Source organism: Phaseolus vulgaris, chromosome 7 (assembly GCF_000499845.2).
Source record: "Phaseolus vulgaris cultivar G19833 chromosome 7, P. vulgaris v2.0, whole genome shotgun sequence".
NCBI lineage: Eukaryota > Viridiplantae > Streptophyta > Magnoliopsida > Fabales > Fabaceae > Phaseolus > Phaseolus vulgaris.
In genome coordinates this window covers 32,276,049-32,294,499 of record NC_023753.2, presented here as the reverse complement: position 1 = coordinate 32,294,499, position 18,451 = coordinate 32,276,049, and the positions used below count along the sequence as shown (strand labels likewise).

General features: G+C 33.9%; 3 protein-coding genes across 10 annotated transcripts; 1 reads left to right on the top strand and 2 right to left on the bottom strand.

The window, feature by feature from the left end:
* Positions 1-1,460: 1,460 nt before the first annotated feature.
* Positions 1,461-6,433, bottom strand: LOC137830063 (syntaxin-43-like). Of its 2 annotated transcripts, none has more exons than XM_068637160.1 (8): positions 6,073-6,433; positions 5,315-5,597; positions 3,738-3,827; positions 2,774-2,851; positions 2,480-2,557; positions 2,313-2,378; positions 2,145-2,225; positions 1,461-2,024 (listed from the first exon to the last, which is right to left on the bottom strand). In XM_068637160.1, exons 1-8 carry the CDS (start codon positions 6,270-6,272, stop codon positions 1,917-1,919), a joined length of 984 nt encoding a protein of 327 aa, XP_068493261.1. In that variant the 5' UTR covers positions 6,273-6,433; the 3' UTR covers positions 1,461-1,916. The 2 variants fall into 2 exon arrangements, with proteins under 2 accessions (XP_068493261.1, XP_068493262.1); XM_068637161.1 differs by having other exon boundaries at positions 5,765-6,347.
* A 2,803-nt stretch (positions 6,434-9,236) lies between these two features.
* Positions 9,237-11,915, top strand: LOC137830065 (protein DEHYDRATION-INDUCED 19 homolog 3). The gene is made up of 5 exons (XM_068637170.1): positions 9,237-9,508; positions 10,080-10,222; positions 10,480-10,557; positions 10,791-11,044; positions 11,573-11,915. The coding sequence occupies exons 1-5, from the start codon at positions 9,430-9,432 to the stop codon at positions 11,679-11,681; spliced, it is 663 nt and encodes a 220-aa protein (XP_068493271.1). The 5' UTR covers positions 9,237-9,429; the 3' UTR covers positions 11,682-11,915.
* A 547-nt stretch (positions 11,916-12,462) lies between these two features.
* Positions 12,463-16,538, bottom strand: LOC137830064 (uncharacterized). Of its 7 annotated transcripts, none has more exons than XM_068637166.1 (5): positions 16,287-16,538; positions 14,175-15,647; positions 13,209-14,094; positions 12,999-13,060; positions 12,463-12,839 (listed from the first exon to the last, which is right to left on the bottom strand). In XM_068637166.1, exons 2-5 carry the CDS (start codon positions 15,645-15,647, stop codon positions 12,789-12,791), a joined length of 2,472 nt encoding a protein of 823 aa, XP_068493267.1. In that variant the 5' UTR covers positions 16,287-16,538; the 3' UTR covers positions 12,463-12,788. The 7 variants fall into 7 exon arrangements, with proteins under 7 accessions (XP_068493267.1, XP_068493268.1, XP_068493266.1 ...); XM_068637167.1 differs by having other exon boundaries at positions 16,135-16,288; XM_068637165.1 differs by lacking the exon at positions 16,287-16,538 and adding an exon at positions 16,048-16,118.
* Positions 16,539-18,451: the final 1,913 nt, after the last annotated feature.

Here is an 18,451-nt window from a genome sequence, read left to right as displayed (position 1 = left end):
AATATGACATTTTCTCTATTGTGTAAATTCAATAATTAAAATATTATGTAACTTAAAAGATTAAAAGAATAATTGTCTTAATGTGTCATTCACTCACTATTTTTTTGTCATTGTGAAGACAATCATCATGATTTCCAAATTAATTCATGCAAGTGCCCAAATGATGTATACAATTAATCATATTTTAGGACTATGTTAACCATCACGTTTTCCACCAAAATGTAATGCACAAATTCGTAAAACTTGTCACCTAAAGTCCAAAGGAACAATAAAATATGAATAATTGTCTTTATATATTATTCACCCATTACTTTTTTTGTCATTTAGAGGAACAATAGATATGATTTCCAAATTAATTTCTGCATATACCCAAGTGATGTACACATTTAACCACATTCAGTGTGTTTTCCATCAAAATATAATACACAAATTCACAAAATTATGACACTTAGTCCCAACTATGAACAACAATTACACCATTCACTTCACAAATAACTTATTCTCATTCTTAACTTATTCTCCACTATATATTTTTTAAGTCAACATGCAATAAAAATATACAAATGTCATTTTATTAATCTTATTAAACTGATTTTTATGATAATGACAACATAAACTTCTGAAGACATTCACCTAGTGTTTATTATCATTCTTAGATAAATCACCACCATTTTCACATCAAAATACACACTGATCTAACTTTCCAACACAATCAATCACTTTGACAACTATGTTAACTCAAAAATTTCACCCAGTTTAATGCAATATCTTATTAACCAATCTTGCTTTTCATCCAAACACCACACTCCACTTCCTCTTCGTTTCCGTCGCCCACAATCGTCCCCAAAACACTTGCTTTCATCTTCGTCGCCAACTTTACTCTCCGCCATCCGCTTCTGTTGCCGACCTTGGCCTTCATCGTCAACACTGTCATGTTTCTCGTTCATGCACCGTCCTTTCAGTCTCCATTAACCACTCACTCCTCTCCTTTCTAATTGATGCTTCCGCTACCCGCAATCATCCCCAAAACGCCCACGTTTGTCTCCGCCGACCATTTTACTCTCCGTCATCCACTTCTGTCGCCAGTCCCAACCTTCAGATATGACATCACCTTTTAAACATAAATATTTGACTCACCATTGACTCAAAACCTTCCAACTTTAAATATCTACTTAAAATGCCACGTCTGGGCCTCCCACTGGCCATGTGGCGTACACGAAACTTTATTCTTAATTGTGTAACATTTGTTATACTTTTTGTAAACTCAATTTATTCATTGCAATCATATTTTTAGTTTTATATTTTTCTATCAATTTTCTTATCTGAATAGTATTTTCAAACAAATTACCATTTACTATAAATATTAGCTCAATTAAATTTATGCATGCAATTCCATCAGGTACTATTTTTACTTTTCACCAATGAATTCAGAATTCTTTCAACAATCAAGGAAGAGAACATACATGAAAAGGAACTGAGTACCCAGTTCCGCAGGTTTCATCAATCCATAAATTCAGAATTCTTTCCTCAATCAAAGAAAAAAAAGTTGTATGAAAAGGAACTATGCACCCGGTTCCGCAGGTAAAAAATGTCCAAGTAGAGGTTTATACAACCGCTCTATACATTTTCCGTCCTTGTGTATCCTTTCCTACTATACCACACCAACTTCTAAAAGTTCTTGTGCTTCTACACATCTAATCCACCCTACCTCCCCACCCAGTGGAAAACAAAAAAAATGCAAGAGAATTAATATGGTCCCTACATACAAAAAAATATGGCTTGTCTACTCCAAAACTGCTTGGTCTTCGCTAAGACAAGTTGCGTACTATCCGAGTATACAATGGATATGGTGTCGAAGAAGGTCGCACAAATGAGGGGTGACCAGATATTAAAAATAAATTGAATATCACCGTTGATCACAATATAATTTCCTTAATGATTAAGAGAACCAACATTACGAAGCACATGATGACAAGCACAGTAGCACACATTACCATACCCCCCTTTTTCTGAGTTCGCTCTGCCTGCATGTCACATAAACCAAATACTTATCATAGGGGAAAAGAGATGAAAATGAGATAGAGGGGGTGAAAGAGGGAAGCTAGCAATACTGTCAAATTAAAATAGTAGAACAGAAGTAGGACCTTCTGCAGCTGTTTAAGGCCATCCTCAACTGTGGTTGCAACATTCTGAATGTTGTAGTCTATTCTATCGACGATAGTTCCCTATGTATACAGGATGTGATGTTAATGGTTAAAAGAGTGTGGAATAAAGAAATTTGTCAACTTCCTCACGGGAGGGTATTTGCTGACCTGGTCTATGACTAGCACTGACAAATCCTTCATGATCTGAGCAAGCTCGTTCACAGATTCCACAACCTATAAAAGCAAACAACAAAAAGGCTCTAAGTCAATCTAGAACACAACATAAGGTCAAAACAAGTCATTAGTAACAGTACATAAATGCAACTTTTGCTTACATGCTGGATCTCTTTCTCTCTTTCCACTGTGAATGCTTCACTTTTTTTTAGCTTGGCCATTTGATGCTCATTAAATACCTACATGTAAACAATTTGATAGCTTTAGCAATCAAATAACATATATCAAACTACAGCAAGGGTATGATGACAATATGGACAATATAATTTGTCAATTAATCTTCCAGCAAATAAATAGCCAATAATCTGAGTAGGAACAAAATTATTGGGCCCACCAATTCTGTACTCAACAAACAAAGAAGTGAACTAAAAACAATGAAACAGAAAAATAAGTACCATATTATCCAAATCATCATCTTCGTATCTTGATTTACCTCCATTTAAGTTGATCTCTAGATCAACTCCATCTTGACCCTGCAATATAATAAAATGATGATCAAAAGCTTTAAACAAAATCCATCAATTATTTGGTGATGTGCATAGCATGAGAATTGAGATAATCTCGAGGCAAGAGATAGAGAGCGAGGAAACTTTAAACCTAACTTAACCTCACAAAATCAGTCTATAAGATGAAGATTGAATCCACTTGTATACTATAATTTTTTTTTGCCAAATCTCTAGTCAACATGGATCTCTAACACATTCAATCACACTGAAGACCAGACAGCTTTTAGGGGTGACTAGATATTAGTGGGTAGTCTGATAGTGACACAATAGTGAGTGATACAAAAGGTCTAACAAACTTTCCTTGAACTTTAAGTCTAATTTAACCTTACAATACCAACTCATAAATTGAGTTTTGTACCCACTAATTTATTACAATTTCATTACATCTCTAGTTAACATGGGATCTCCAACACAAACAAAAGATCTTATACTTCATTACTTGTTATCCAGTGAAAAGAAATTTCAAGGGATCATTTGGTCACAAAGACAACAAAGTCTTATCCCACCTAGGTGAGATCAGCTACATGGACTAAATGACGTCATTTGACTTGGTTAAAGACCAAAACTTCAAAAGTATTATTTACCATGAGATGATTTGGCCACAACAGAGAAAAAAAAATTGATGCGTGTGGTATGAAGTTTTCATATAGTACTTAGATAAGAATTGAGGATAGAATTTAATGAGCTAAAGTGAATCAAATTGATTTGCACGCTTGTATTATTTTGGGTTTATTGAATTGTCACTATAAAATCAACTGTGCGAGTTAACAACAAAATGCCCAATAAAAAAATGGTACTTTATTTTCTTTGTTAGTCAAGGAAAGAACAGTAAAACTACAGGCTTTTCTTTCACCTCTTTTTGTAGTCTGAGGCGCTTTAAATAAGTTGATTGTTTCTTGCGTAGCTCAACAGAGAGGTTCTGAAGGTCAGTAGCAATAGATCGCTGCATGCAGTACACAAAATAAGAAAATGTTAAACATGGTACAAGCAGCAAGTTCATATACAAGTAAGATATTTGGATTAATTTAATCAAGCGTAGTTTGTTTGGTTTGAATTCAGTTACATGCGTTTAGCTATGATTTCACATCAAATATTCACAAGAAGCTACTACACAGAGCTTCAACTTAATGCACATCTAAATATTAGAGTCGCATAACCAAACACCTATTAAACTTTTGGATGACTTGATGAAAACTGTTTAATCAATAAGCCACAAGAATATAGTATAAAAGTAAATGGTCATCATAAGCCTTTTCCTCATCCCCTTGCTAAGTTCTCGTCATAAGACCTTAGTTTCTGTAATGAATACTTGACTGCCAGAATAATCTCAACTAAACTTGAAATGGTTATCTGTTAGCTTACATTGGCCAATGATTAATTTTAAGTTTGACAGAATTGTATACAGGAACATGGTATATGGTTCACTGTGCAGCATTAAGCAATAGGATAGCGTGGAACTTTTTCTGCTGTGTTCTAACTGCAGTCCTTTGTAATAAAATTTTGGGGTTATTACAGAATACTGGGTCTATCCTTTCACCTTTGAACAATTTCACGTGACATAATTTAAAGGGTTGATAAAAAAAAAGGAGGCACAATATTGTGATTGTTTGGCTGAAGCAAAGTACATGCATCTTTAAGGATGTCCGCATGCCAATGGGATATGTTATTGGATGGCATTGTGATTGTCAGTAAGCCTTGTCTAGTAAGCCTTCTGTCTGCACATTCTTAAGGTATAAGCCCATTGATTTAATGGTGTGTTCACACCAGGCAGTAATTTAAATGGAGTTTCCATATGTGATAATAGAGAAGCTGGAACTATGTCGAACATTTTAGTCTTTTATTTCCAACCTCCCCCCACTCGTTGTAATTCTTTCTCGTTTCTCCTATGATGCACAAATGCAATATGCATATATATCCAACACAAGATGATTATTCCAAAAAATATATAGGATGTGATACATGCAATATAGATACGTATAAAACCTTCTTAAAAAGAATAAACATATAATTGCAATTCTAAAAATTCAAACCAAGAGGATGCTTATTAATCACTGTCATCACTAATCACTATCTATTCCTTAAAGACAAGATTAGTGTCAATCGTATTCCCTATTGAGCGTCATCCATAAAAAGGATGAATTATTGGACAAGTATCCAAGTATGAGGGATACTGTACATGTATTAGATACAATACCTTAAGTAGATGTAAGCATCGGTTCTTCATAGTTTTACCGGACAAATTTCCTTTCATTACTCCTAAAATATAAAAGCAGCATACCATACCAGTGATACTGTGAAAGTGTCTGATGCATGGTTAATGAAGAGCCAAAAGGATTTCCAAGTTGAATAAAACAAATTCATTGTTTTGGGGCAAAAGCAATAATCACTCATTTATCCCATTAGTATTTTGTAAGAGTTCGGCAATTGTACCTGCACGTTTTTCCTGACATTGGAATCCTCAGAAGGCCCAGAAGCAGAAAGTCTCCGAAGTCTCTTCTCCGACCTCTTTATTAAGTCAGTTATCTCGTGTGTTAGAGTCTCGATAGTATGTTGATCTTCTTTCCCATCTCCAAATGACGGCATCAAAGCCTTTGCGTGAGCCTTGGCCAACTCTGCCATTTTTGTTCGTGCACGTTGCACATTTGCTGATATTTCTTCCGACAAATCCACCCATGCAGGAGGTAGTCCCACATTGATTGCATTTGGACCCTTACTGTATCCATAGAAATAATAATCAATTCACCATTTTCAAGTCTTATCTGTTAACTTGAAACATGCACATGTGAGAAACAGAAGGAAGTGAGATATGCATAATAATTTTATAAGACGAGTGTCCAATTTTAGAAAAAAACTACCCCGTTCCACCGAAATTCTATTTACCTGCAAAAATTAAGAGTGCACCACATACAAAATCATCGGTTAATCCACAAGACTCTCGATAATGCCAGAGATATACTTTACTAATACTAGTCTAAAATTCCTCCAGGTATGGCTTCGTGTTTTGAGTGCCAAGCTTCAAGAGGAAACACTCCTAGTCCTATATACATATACAGATAGTTCCTCGCAGTATTCATGAACCAATTAAAAAGTTACGGATCTGACATATAAAAAGCTAATCGGACAATTGATCCACGATAACAACTAAAATCGATGGAAATGTGAGATCGTAAGATCTGTGTGAAGCGCACCTCGAATTGCCAGGATCATCGGTACTAAGCGGAGCGTAAGAGCGATTGGGATTGAGAAGCGAGGTGCTGACCAATTCGATGACGGGGCCACCGCCGCCGCGGGAGGAGGTGGACTGCGGCGAAGAGAAGGAGGGAATGCGAACACTCTTCAACGCATCTCTGTGTTTTCTGAAAAGCAGAGTGCGATTTCTCGTCGCCATTCAGATTCGGAACAAATCAAATGAAATGCTTCGTCGTTTGGTTACAGTCAAACCAGAAACAAAAATCGATCAATCTCCTCTCACGTGATCAAGCTTCAACATCTAACAGCCACTCACGTGCCATCGAAGTTCTTCAATAAACACATAATACACGCTCTCTTAAAAAAAGTTATATTTGTTTTTTATATAAAACTTCCAATATTTTGTATTATTTGTTGTAAATAATTAAATTTATTTTTTCTTAGCTAAACAACTAGTTAACAAAATATATTTAAATACTTCATTTTTAATCTCTCTAAAACATTTTTATTTAACATCTATACATTTTATAACTAACTACACATAGTATGTTTATTAATAAAAAATATACACATGGTGTCTTTGTTTAGAAGAGGATGAGAGTGGAAAAAGAAGAAAAAAAAGAGAGGAAAATATTATGTGATTTTTTTAGAAAAAAAATAATTGTGTTATTTATTCATTTACTTAAATACTATTTGTTTAAAATTGTTAATAAGTTCAATTTAAATAAAGATAAATATTGATATATGAAGTTTGTATTTCTATATTTGGATAAAAATAAATAAATAAGAAAGAATAAATTTTCATACCATCAATATTATGAGTTTAATAATACAATTTTATTATTAATTGATTTATGAAACGAAAAATAATTGAAGAAAATAAATTGACTATCAAAAATAATAACTAGTTAATCTTGTAACGAATATGAAAATAATATTTTAGAAAACATTTCAAAAAATACATGTAATTTACTATCACGTAGTTCATACCAATTTAAACAATTATACAAAATAGTAGTATAGGAGAAACATACTTATTTGTTTCAATATAATGCATCATAATTATTATCCAATCATTACTTCTTCAGCCAAAAGGATTGGAATGTTATGTTTTTATTATATGAAAACTAACTTTATTTCTCTAAATTCATTATCAAAATAATTTAAAATGAATTGAGGGCATTGACTATGCAAAGAGCCATAATCCATTATGTTTCATACTATAATCGATTATATAAAAAACTATTACATGTCAAAATGTAATCTATTATATCCAAATTTTAACTTATTATAGCACTGAATCTACCCGATTATATGAGAGGCTATAGTCAATTATAACCTCAAACATAATCAATTATAACTTATTAAAATAGTTTATTGACAATGAAGTTGGATAACACTTGCACCTTCAACTCACCTTCTATAGCTGATGAATGGTTATTCCCTAACACATAAAGCATAAACAACAGAACAAACACAAATTATCCCTACTCCAAAAGAACAATGTTCCATTCCCTTACTAACCTCCCACACCATGTATACATAATCTTGCTATTTTCTTTAGAAACTTCACATAGAACCTCTTCACTTTTCCTATCCAAGGAGCATGCTCACAAGGTTCAAAAGTTTGCTTACAAGTTAAAAGTTTAACCTACATCACATGTTATACATTTTCTATATACAATTGTAAAATTAAAATACACATTTCTTGTATTATGTACCCGGGCAACTTGCAACATTTAAAATACAACAATGAATTATGTCCTATTTTCATATACATTTTGACTACAAATAACAAAGCCGAATAATCAGTCATTCATATGCACCGACACAATACTGCTCACATATATTTTTACAAAGACACTGTACAATTAATTTCCGCTATAAATTATACGTAATTATACGTAATTATTGTACAATATTGTACACAATTATATACTATTAATTTTATAATAATAAAATCCTGGATCGTACATAATTAGCTTATAATTTGGTGAAAAAGCTATACTTGTATATATTTTCTCTATAGGAAATATTAAAATAAAGGTTCATTTTTTTTACCATCTTCTTATATAATTTTCTTATAAAAAATAATTAAAATTATTCACTATAAATTAAATATATACTTTATGTATTAAAATTGTGTATTTAAAAATATTTTTTTAAATGTTAACCATATAAAATAGTTACACACGTCTCCCTAAAGAGGTAACAACTAACTATAACTACTCTAGTTAGAATAAATGTCTGAGCTTTCTGTGTTTGGTTGTAGATGTTTTTCTTGTGGTTGACTGTTAAAAGTGAGTATTAAAAATAAAAAAAGAAAGAGATGTAAAAATAGAAAATCCTTTTATTACTTACAAGTTACTGTTAATAAGAAACAATAACAGAATTACGGTTTATAGTTGGTGTAAATTTTCTACACTCCTGAAAAAACTATGTTTTATTTTATGGTTTAATTCTTATTATATAAGTGTAATTTTTCTGGGTACAATGTTATTATTGCTATTATTTAAAACAATAAAGAAAAACACATTCAATGAATGCATTGATTTCATTTCTTCATACATGACAGACATAATATAAATGAATTTAATTAGTTTCTTATTGAATAATATTATTACTTCCATACCTTTCCTTTAATTTTGGTTTTATTTTTAATTATTTTTATTCATCTGATGAAAAATATTTTACAGTTAGGATTAGTGGAATCAGATTATGTTTCTCTTTTTTTTTTGGAAAGATTTTCATTCTATTCACGTGCTATTTTTTTGGACACAATTTGTATATTATTTTCAATGTGTAAAACAACATTTATTAGTATTTTAGTAGATGATTGGATTTATTAGGTGTTAAATACTATTAATTTTAAAAATAAATAGTAAAAAGGAATTAAAAAACACTAAAAATTAATTATTGATATTTAGAGTAGAGGGAAAGTATAGTTAAAGTAGTTTGGATAATTAATTATTGTATTTTAATATATTACATGTTATTAACCGCAATTAGGATTCAGACACGGTTGGTGCATTCCAATGTAGAGTTTGCTGGACTTTGAAAGTCTGTACATAGGACCTCTTGTTGTTGTTATTGTTGCTGACGTGGGAAGTTGAGAGAAAAAAAAGTGAAACTAAAATAAAAGAAAAAAGAAAATGAAAAAAAAAGGATATAAATGAAAGGAGGAAAATGCAGTAAGATTTCCCTTTGCTCCTTCTGTCCTCCCCTCAGCGGCATCGTTGTGTTGTTCCTTCACATCTCTCTCTTTCTCTCTCTCACTGTCTCACTTTCTCTTCCTCCACCAAAACCCTAATCCTAATCGAGATCACAATCGGAACATACACAAACAGAGCCCAGACATGGACGGTGATTCCACTTGGAGTGCTCGTCTCTCTTCCGCCTCTAGGCGCTACCAATCCGCTCTCCAATCTCGATCAGGTTCGCCGTCTCTACTTCCCCCAATTCAATTCATTTTCCCCCTTTCTTCGCTTCCTCCTTCTCCTATTCAGGACGAGGTCTCTGTTATACAAAATTTTAAATTGTTACAACTTTCAGGGGTATGGGTGTGGGGGTTGGATTTTCGATTTCTCAATGTATATACGAAGAGGGAAAATAGGGGCATAACGTGAAAATTGGATTTTCCTGGAAATTCTTCAGCTGGTTGTTGTTGATTTTAATGGTTGTTTGATGGGTTTGGATTATTGGTACTGGGCAGGAAATGGGGAATTTCATGAAATTGGAAGCCTAATTAAAATAATATTATCTGAAAAGCGCAGCTCAAGCTGGTATCGGTGCCTCGTTTTCTGTGGTGCGGGGGTGATTATGATGGTAGGGATAATTTGGATTTGTGATGTGAAGATATTGGTTAGCTATGCTATTACGTGAAATTAGAAGTTATCATATTGTGATTTTAAATTGCGTGCATTTACTGCAGAGGAGCTTTTGGGATTGTTCTAGCTCTGTTTTTTTTTTCTTTCGATAATCTAATATTGAATTTTTGTGAATATAGACATGTTCATGGGTTTCGATGAAAATGATGGGGATGATGACATAAGGGAGGAGTTTCTCTGCCCATTCTGTTCCGAGTACTTTGATATTGTTGGATTATGCTGCCACATTGACGAAGAACATCCAATGGAAGCAAAAAATGGGGTATGATGATTATTTTCTTTGGCCTTCTAACAATTTTCTGTGCAATTTAGAAGCATTTATAGTATTTTCTGTCTGATCGATGCATAAATAGTGAATAGCCTTAAGTTTTTGTTCATTTCTATATACCTTTTCCCCTCTATTTCGTGTGGGTAAAGTCAAATTTTATTTTGAGACTAATATATTAGAAACAAAGTGACACACGTTTTCATAATTAAGTAAATCAATGGTTTTTCTGATTCTATCATTTCTGTGTGCAGGTATGTCCAGTTTGTGCATTGAGGGTGGGGGTTGATATGGTGGCACATATAACTCTACAACATGGGAGTATATTTAAGATATCCTTTTTTAAGTTAAACTGGTTGTGTTAATTCTTAAAACTACAATTTTTTTAATTAATTGCAGGTTAATTGAGAATTCACCAAGTTAACTTTTTTTACATCATGGGATGGGACATTTTGCCAAAATGTATACTTTAAAAAGGATAGTCAAGTAAAATTGAAGACAACACAGCAAATTTACATTTAAACCCAACCCTTTTACTTGATTGATTTTCTTAACCAGTGAATACATGCAGCGAAAAAGGAAATCACGGAAAGGTGGATCTTATTCAACACTATCATTATTGAGGAAGGAGCTACGAGAAGGAAATTTGCAGTCCCTTTTTGGTGGATCTTCATGTATAGTATCCTCATCTAATGCAGCTGATCCCCTGTTGTCATCATTTATACTGCCTTTAGCTAATGAACATACCACCTCTCAGCCTCACTTACACACTGAGGCAAGATCATCTAAAAGGGGCTCAGATGAGAGTGTGTCAACAAGGTATATCTGTTTCAGTTCTATTTCTTTTTCGAAAAACTTCTACCTCCGCTTCATGGAATTTTGCTCAATATTGCAAAAGTATTCCTGGTGGGGTTGGTTGCCTACTGTTTTCCATTTGTTGTACTAATATTAGAAGTTTAGAAACTGTCTGGTATCACTCTAATATTGTTACATTTTTGGATAAGATTTTTTTCACTGAGATGATTTTCGACCACCCTGTCTACTCTCCCACTAGTGCCAACCATGTGATACTGGCAGGTTTCATTTGCTTGAGTTTATTGATAGCTGCATTGCCTAATTTAGTTGAACAATCTATTTGCTTTATCTCAATTGTTTTTTCTAGACTATTTTCTAATCAATACGTCTACTTTCTATGACCTTTCACCGCCCCAGCCAATCAATTCAGTGCTTTGTTGCAAAACAATGTTTGCTATGGGCATAATATGCTAACAATAACAAATCAAGTGGCACGTTTGATTGTCTTAATTGCATCTTCTGGTTTCTAATGTGTCTACTCTTTCTGTTTAGAAATGTGGAGACATCAACCTTGTCAGTTAAGGATAAGGAGGAGAAGGCAAAAAGATGCGAGTTTGTTCAAGGGCTGTTGCTGTCCACCATACTTGATGAAAATTTATGAAGGAAATCATGGAGGTGGCTGCTTCAGTAGTGGGTAATTCACATGCGATACCTGGAATGTATGGTTTGCCTCGTGAAATTGTCTATGTATTTGATCAGAGTGGGAATAAGTAGTAGAAAATGAATGTAATTTATGTTTTATATGTGAACTGATGTTTTTAGTTCAAGAGTTTTGTCATCTCCTTTAATCTCAGATCATAAAGCTTAAATGAAATGGATCCTTTCCTACCGGTAATCGCATTGTGCTTGGAACTTTTTTATTTTATGGTGATTCATCAAAATCACAATAAACAACGGGGTATCTCAACTTAATTTCGTGCCAGAAAGTCATGTGCTTCCTTTCTATAAGAAAGCAAAACAAAAAACCAAAAAAAATGAAGATTAGAATTTCATTCTGAAATGATGAGGCACAAATGCGCGCAGCTTGTGTTTGTATAATAAAGGAAAAATAATCCACTACGGCAGACAAGACCGACAAAACTAACAACGAGGTTACCGATAGAGCGTAAACCCAATGTTGTAAACGGAATGTCTGACACTAAATGTAGTTAATCGTCGATATCGCTTTTAAATAAGCAGTGAATAAAATAAGACGAATTACAATTTTTTTTTATCTGGATTTAAATTAATATATATATATATATATGTAGTATCTTCCGCATTTATATTTAAACAAACATGCGTAAATAACGTTCACTATAAATCTTTCACATTTTCCTTTTTCATTCAACCAGTATCTGTATAAACGCCCAGTTAAACAAATATTGTTAGAAGCAGCAGCCTTTGTTCAGAGGTAGAGTGAATCATATTCATGTGATATCTATAAACAGGTAAATGAAATGTTCTTGTCTTTCTGAACTAACAAAAAAGGTGTCTTTGGACACATTGCAATAATTTCATGCCTATAGACCTAATCGTAACCACTGGGACGAAACTCTTGTGTCCAAAACCCTCTTCACCACATCTCCTACAAAAGAATCAAAGCACGATGAGCAGCAACCTTTAATCAGACTCGTTGGCCCGCCAACCATTAGTTCCATGTGCGGACAGGCAGACGGAGGAGCCACATTGCAAACTTCAGTGTTCTTCTGCTCAAGATCACAAGCTGCTAGTATGGTGTGCATAGAACTCCTAGCAATATCCTTGAAAGTACTGTGGCCTGAATCAAAAGGATAAAAAGAATTTTGATTTTCTATGAAAGCAATGAAAATGAGCAAAAAGCCCTTCAATGGAACCATGATGCAATTTCCCTGTTATTAGATATCATAATGGAAAACTATTCCAATGCTTGATTAGAAAAGGATCAACGCACAGGTACCTCTATGAAGGTTCTCTTCACAGACAGAAAAGTCTGTCCTGAATTTCGTAACGATCCGGGCCCTGAGGTTTGATAGACGGGAAGGCCACACTTTATGTATTCGAGTCCCAAATGTAGCAAAAATCCCCCTCCCTCCCCATATGATGAACGAGAAAAAAGTGGCAGAAACAAAAAATCTATAACTGAGAAGAAAAAGCAATACTTACTGACCTAAATCAATATTTTGAGACAAGCTTTTCAGGTGTGTTTTAACCATCGACTGCAACTGCTCCTTCGCAGTCTGAAAGTTGGTCTCTTCTCTGACAGCAGAGGATAAGCCATCATCAGGAACAATGCTTGATCTGCTGAACTGATGAACTTGTTCACAATCTGGTACTGGGGGTGTCCCCATAAGTCCAGGCCATAATGGTCCATTCTGCATTAGTGGAGAGGTATTGTTGCATAACCTGTCATCAAAAAATGTGTGGTATGATGTTCCCACATCCTGCGTCCTTGCATGAAGAGTGGCGGTTCCCCTACTTTGATCAATTTGAGAGCTATATAAGTTACTAGTTGAACTGGTAGCTGAAATACCATTGGTGGTTCTGCCAGGGGTAGAAGTCATCCTATCTATCGAAAGTAATTGTTGAATTTGACGGTGTATCCAGCGTCTCTCTGATAACGTTGGTGCTCCTCCAGATACAGGAGAAGATCCTTCAACACTTCTGCCACTAAATCTAGAAGATGGAAGATGCCCAAAACCTGGATTAAAAGCTGCACGGGGTGACGAAATCATGTTGAGGTCTATACTTTCTCGTACATGTAGAGCAGGGGGTGGTCTAACAGGAAGGTTCTGGATTGTCACCCTTGGATCAGCCACACCTTCTTGAACTTGGGAGCTTGAAGATCCCAGAGCGACTGGTCTACAGCCATCACAATACCAATTACCTTCAGGAACTTCCCGCCCCAAACCAACACAATATGTGTGTGCAGGGGAATCACAGATATCACATAGAAGCATGAGGCCATCATCTCCACCTTGATGACACTCTGAACACATAACATATTCATATGGATCAATATAGCTCCTGAGTTCTTCTTCAGAGGGCTGATAAACCTGCATATGAAATCAAAATATATTCATTAAGAGCAATAAATTTAAGAAAATATAAAAGCTACGAGGAAGAATTCAAATACCTGGTCACGTTCAGGGACTTGTATCACCACTTCTCTTAAATCAATCCCTGAGGTTGACCGTGCAGGCTTGCTGATTGTTTTGAATCTCTGCTTACACAAAGGGCACCGAGATTCCACCTTTGCCCACTCCATAATGCAAGCAAAACAAAAGAAGTGAGTGCAACAATTTAGTACTCCCCTAACTCTTCTTTTATCTTCTTCGGATAGACAAATCCCACACACTTGCTTCCCCATCTCACTTTTTAAATCCTCCACCTTTTCCTTACCCTTTCTTCCTTGAGGTTCTTCTATCTTTTCCTTACCCTTCCGAGCTGGTGGTTTCCGCAACTGAATTTGTTCCTCATGGACACCAACCTCTTCGTTGTTTATTAGATGGGATGAACTCCTCAAGTTATTTCTCAAATTTCCACACAATTTCTTGGCTTCTCTCACCTGTTCTCTCTCTTCTTCAGATATGGTAAACTCAAAATCAGACGACCCAGAAAATGCGTTTTCTGAATCTGAAATAAGCACCCTTTTTCTCTTCTGGCCCCGTTTTCTCTTACTTGTCCTCATGGTTGGGCTATTATCTATAAAATCATCTTCATCATCATCTTCACATCTTACCTTCTTCCTTAATCTTGCATTCTTTCTTCTTTTCTTTCTCAAGGGCTTCTTTGATGCTCTAGAACTCTGCCTTTTTCTACCTCTAGTCGAAACTACAGAGGACCTTTTCTTCTGAAAAACCTTCTTGACCATTTTCATGCTATCATTGTTCTTCTTTCTCCCTCTCATTTCCTCTTCCTCATCTGAATAATCTTCTTCCTCAGGCAAAAACTCATCATCCTCATCCACATAGTCAAAATCTTCATCCTCTCCATCTCTATCTCCCTCCTCTTCTTCATAATCTCCACCTTCATTCACCTTTTCCTTCTCTTCCTCCTCCTCCTCCTCCTCCTCCTCCTCCAGTTTGAACTCTTCCTCCTCTTCCAGTTGTTCTGTGTGTATTTTCCTTCCCCTCTTTGGGCAGATTTTTGCTGCACTTCTTTTCCTACTGCATACACCATTTTTTGCCTTTGGTCTATGTAAATTCCTCACTTCTTGAATTTCCTCCTCCTCCTCCACTTTGTATTCTTCTTCTTCTTCTTCTTCCTCTTCTTCCTCCTCCTCCTCCTCTTCCTCCTCTACATATTTAATCCTTCCCCCCTTGTGCGAGTTTTTACTGGCATTTTTCTGCCTACTAGCAGTGCCTTTTTTTGCCTTGGATCTATTGAAATTCCTCACCGTTTGAAATTCCTCCTCCTCCTCTCCCAAAATACTCCCAAAACTTTCCTCTGATGCACATCCATCAAAGGAGGAACAATAATAGTCAGATACCTCTTTGCCGTCATCTGAAACCACATAGTCCTCATCCGAATCATCGGAACCTCCCTCCTTTGACCGAACCCTTTTTCTGAAATTGCGTTTGCCACTAAACCTTCCTCCCCTAACCATCTGCCCTAACACAACCAGATAGCAAAAAACACGCAAATATATAAGAATCCCTTTCAAGTCAAGGGTCAAAAAATTAAAACCTTCACACACAAAAACATATAAAATCATATATATTGTTATAAATGGCATGATTCTTGAAAACAAGTTTCCCCTTTTAAACAAAACCCTAAATGGGGTAATAAGGTTATTGCTAACGGGTAGGGAAATAACAGCATTCATAAATTACCCCACCATGGATCTGATTTACCAATCTACAAAAAAAATAGTAACAGAGACAAAATTAATTACAGAGATCCCAAAATCCGTTTCCTAATAAATTTACAAGGATTATGCCACACACGCTAAAGGGTACCGATCAATATGAACATGCAAAAATAATCAAGAATTAGGCATCTTTTACCATGAATTTTGAGTTTGGGAAAAAAAAATCTTTCAACACAGAAAAGTAAAATTAAGGAGAGAAGGGGGTAAATCACAGGAATCAAACCCTTAGCAATAATTGAAAAGATAAAGACCCAGTTCCGAATAAGATATTTGGTGAAATCAAAACGAGAGGAAACACAGCGTTGAAGTGGAATCTTTTTAGAGAAAGCTAGGGACAAATAAAGAAAGAGACAGAGAAGATAAGGATTGAGTTACCTGCGAGAGGAGGAACAAAGCAACCGCAAACGATTAATTTGCTTCTCGAATTCCAGATTATGTTTCTTTCCGCAACTGAGGTTTTCGCCTTGTTTTTGTTTCTTTGCTTTTCCCCATTTTTTAATTTAAATTGTATAAATAATATTTTATTTTATTTTTGCATTGAGATACAGTATTTTTCACTTGAAATGTAAGAACGTTCAAATGGCGTCCGCATCTCTGCGACCTTGGGGAGTTACCACCCAAATTACCAAAATACCATTCTAACTTAGGGACGTTAAAACGGTAACTACGTTTTACATCGTCATTAATACTTTTTTCCCTCCTCTTTCTACTCCCAAGTTACTCAAAATCTAATCATTATCATTATATTTAACAAATTTTGTTACCCACAATTAAAAATATCTCTAAAATTCAACCAATCCAAATTCATTCATTTATTTCATTTATCAATTATTATTGTCGTACAAATGAAATATACCAACACTATTTCTAACTAATTAAGTATATAAATATTTCATTAATAATATCATTTAAACTCAAATTTAGTAGATACCAGAATTATTTTGTTCCCGTTTGATTTGATTTTGATTCGTATCATATCACTATAATTTATTAAACATATACTTACTATAAATAATTCAAATTAAATGTAATACGTCCCAAGTCATTATCACTCAATCTGGAAATAATCCACTGAGATTGATTTAGTTGTACAAGATTTGGATAATTTTTTTTAAAATCTTATATTATATATATTATCTATACCATTATAATGATATTGATAATTTATTTTGATGTTATTTTTTAATCTTTTAATTGGATAATTTTATCTTTTAATAAATAAAAATAGTTTATTTATTTATTTTTTGATGTCATGTTTTAATTGGACAAATTTACCTTTTAAATAATTTGTTTATTTATTTAATTGAATAAGTTTTATTTATTTTAAAATAATTAAATAATCTTTTTAGAAAAATAATGATTATATTTTTTAATACTTTATATATATATATATTAAATTGTATTATTTTTTAAATAGATTTATAAAAAAATAAATACAATTTTGTATATATTTGGCTAGTATATATAATGATGATATATAAATATTCAATAATTTTATTAAAAATATATTATAATCCAACTGTAATATTAAATTTTTGTCTAACACATAATTTGGAGTGTTGATAAACTATTGGACATTAAAGAAGTTTGTTCTGTTCTGACGAAATTACCCTGCTCTGGGGAGCAGTTCAACTGTATCTGACTTTGGAAAACACATTGAATTGTATAGTCCTGTGCACAACTCATCACCGTACACGTGGATGGGAGATGTAAACGGCAGCGTTTTGGTTGATGGAAAGAGAAAAGCGTTGTTGTTGAAGATGTGGGACACGTGTAGGGCAGATAGTGAAAGAGGAAAAGAAAGAGAGAGAATATGAGCGTTTCGTTAACAACAACATTACCACTATAATAACGCCCACCGCTTTGCGTAAACAAAGAGCCCTAGCGTGCGTTACTGCGTTACTGTTTTTTTCTTTTATATTATTTTTTTATATATTTATTTTTTATTTGAGTCTACGAATTAGTGTCCTCAACCTAGCCTAGAGTTTTGGCAGGGTGCCCTTATTCTTATTCATAGGACTTGCTCTAAAATACTGCAAAATTATTTCACCTTATCATCTACATTCCCTGAAAAAACGCTGCTAATTCAAAACTTCGCTTAGGGCGGAAAGTTGCTAGGTGGCATATTTGACACACGGTTTATTTTTGTGTACCATATACAAGGATTGTATTTGGGTAAACAATTTTAACATTTTCGATTAAATCATTTTTAAAAAAATATTTTAAATATGAAAATTTAAATTTAATATTACATAAATTGTAACACTGACAAAAATATTTTGTCATTTATTTTTTTTCGCTTGTTGATTTCAATATTCACAAAGTTTACTCAAATTCTTAAAGTATTTTTTTTCTCTATCTAGTTTCTTTTTCTCATGACTTATCGTGTCACAATGTTTTTCTACTTAATAATATAGATATACAAGATCAATGATTGGTAAAATTTAAATTATCTTCTAAAAATGTAATTAAGACAACATGAGTCTTTATGAGGCGAGCATAATCCCTTAGAGGTATGAGTTCATGACAAAATTATAAAT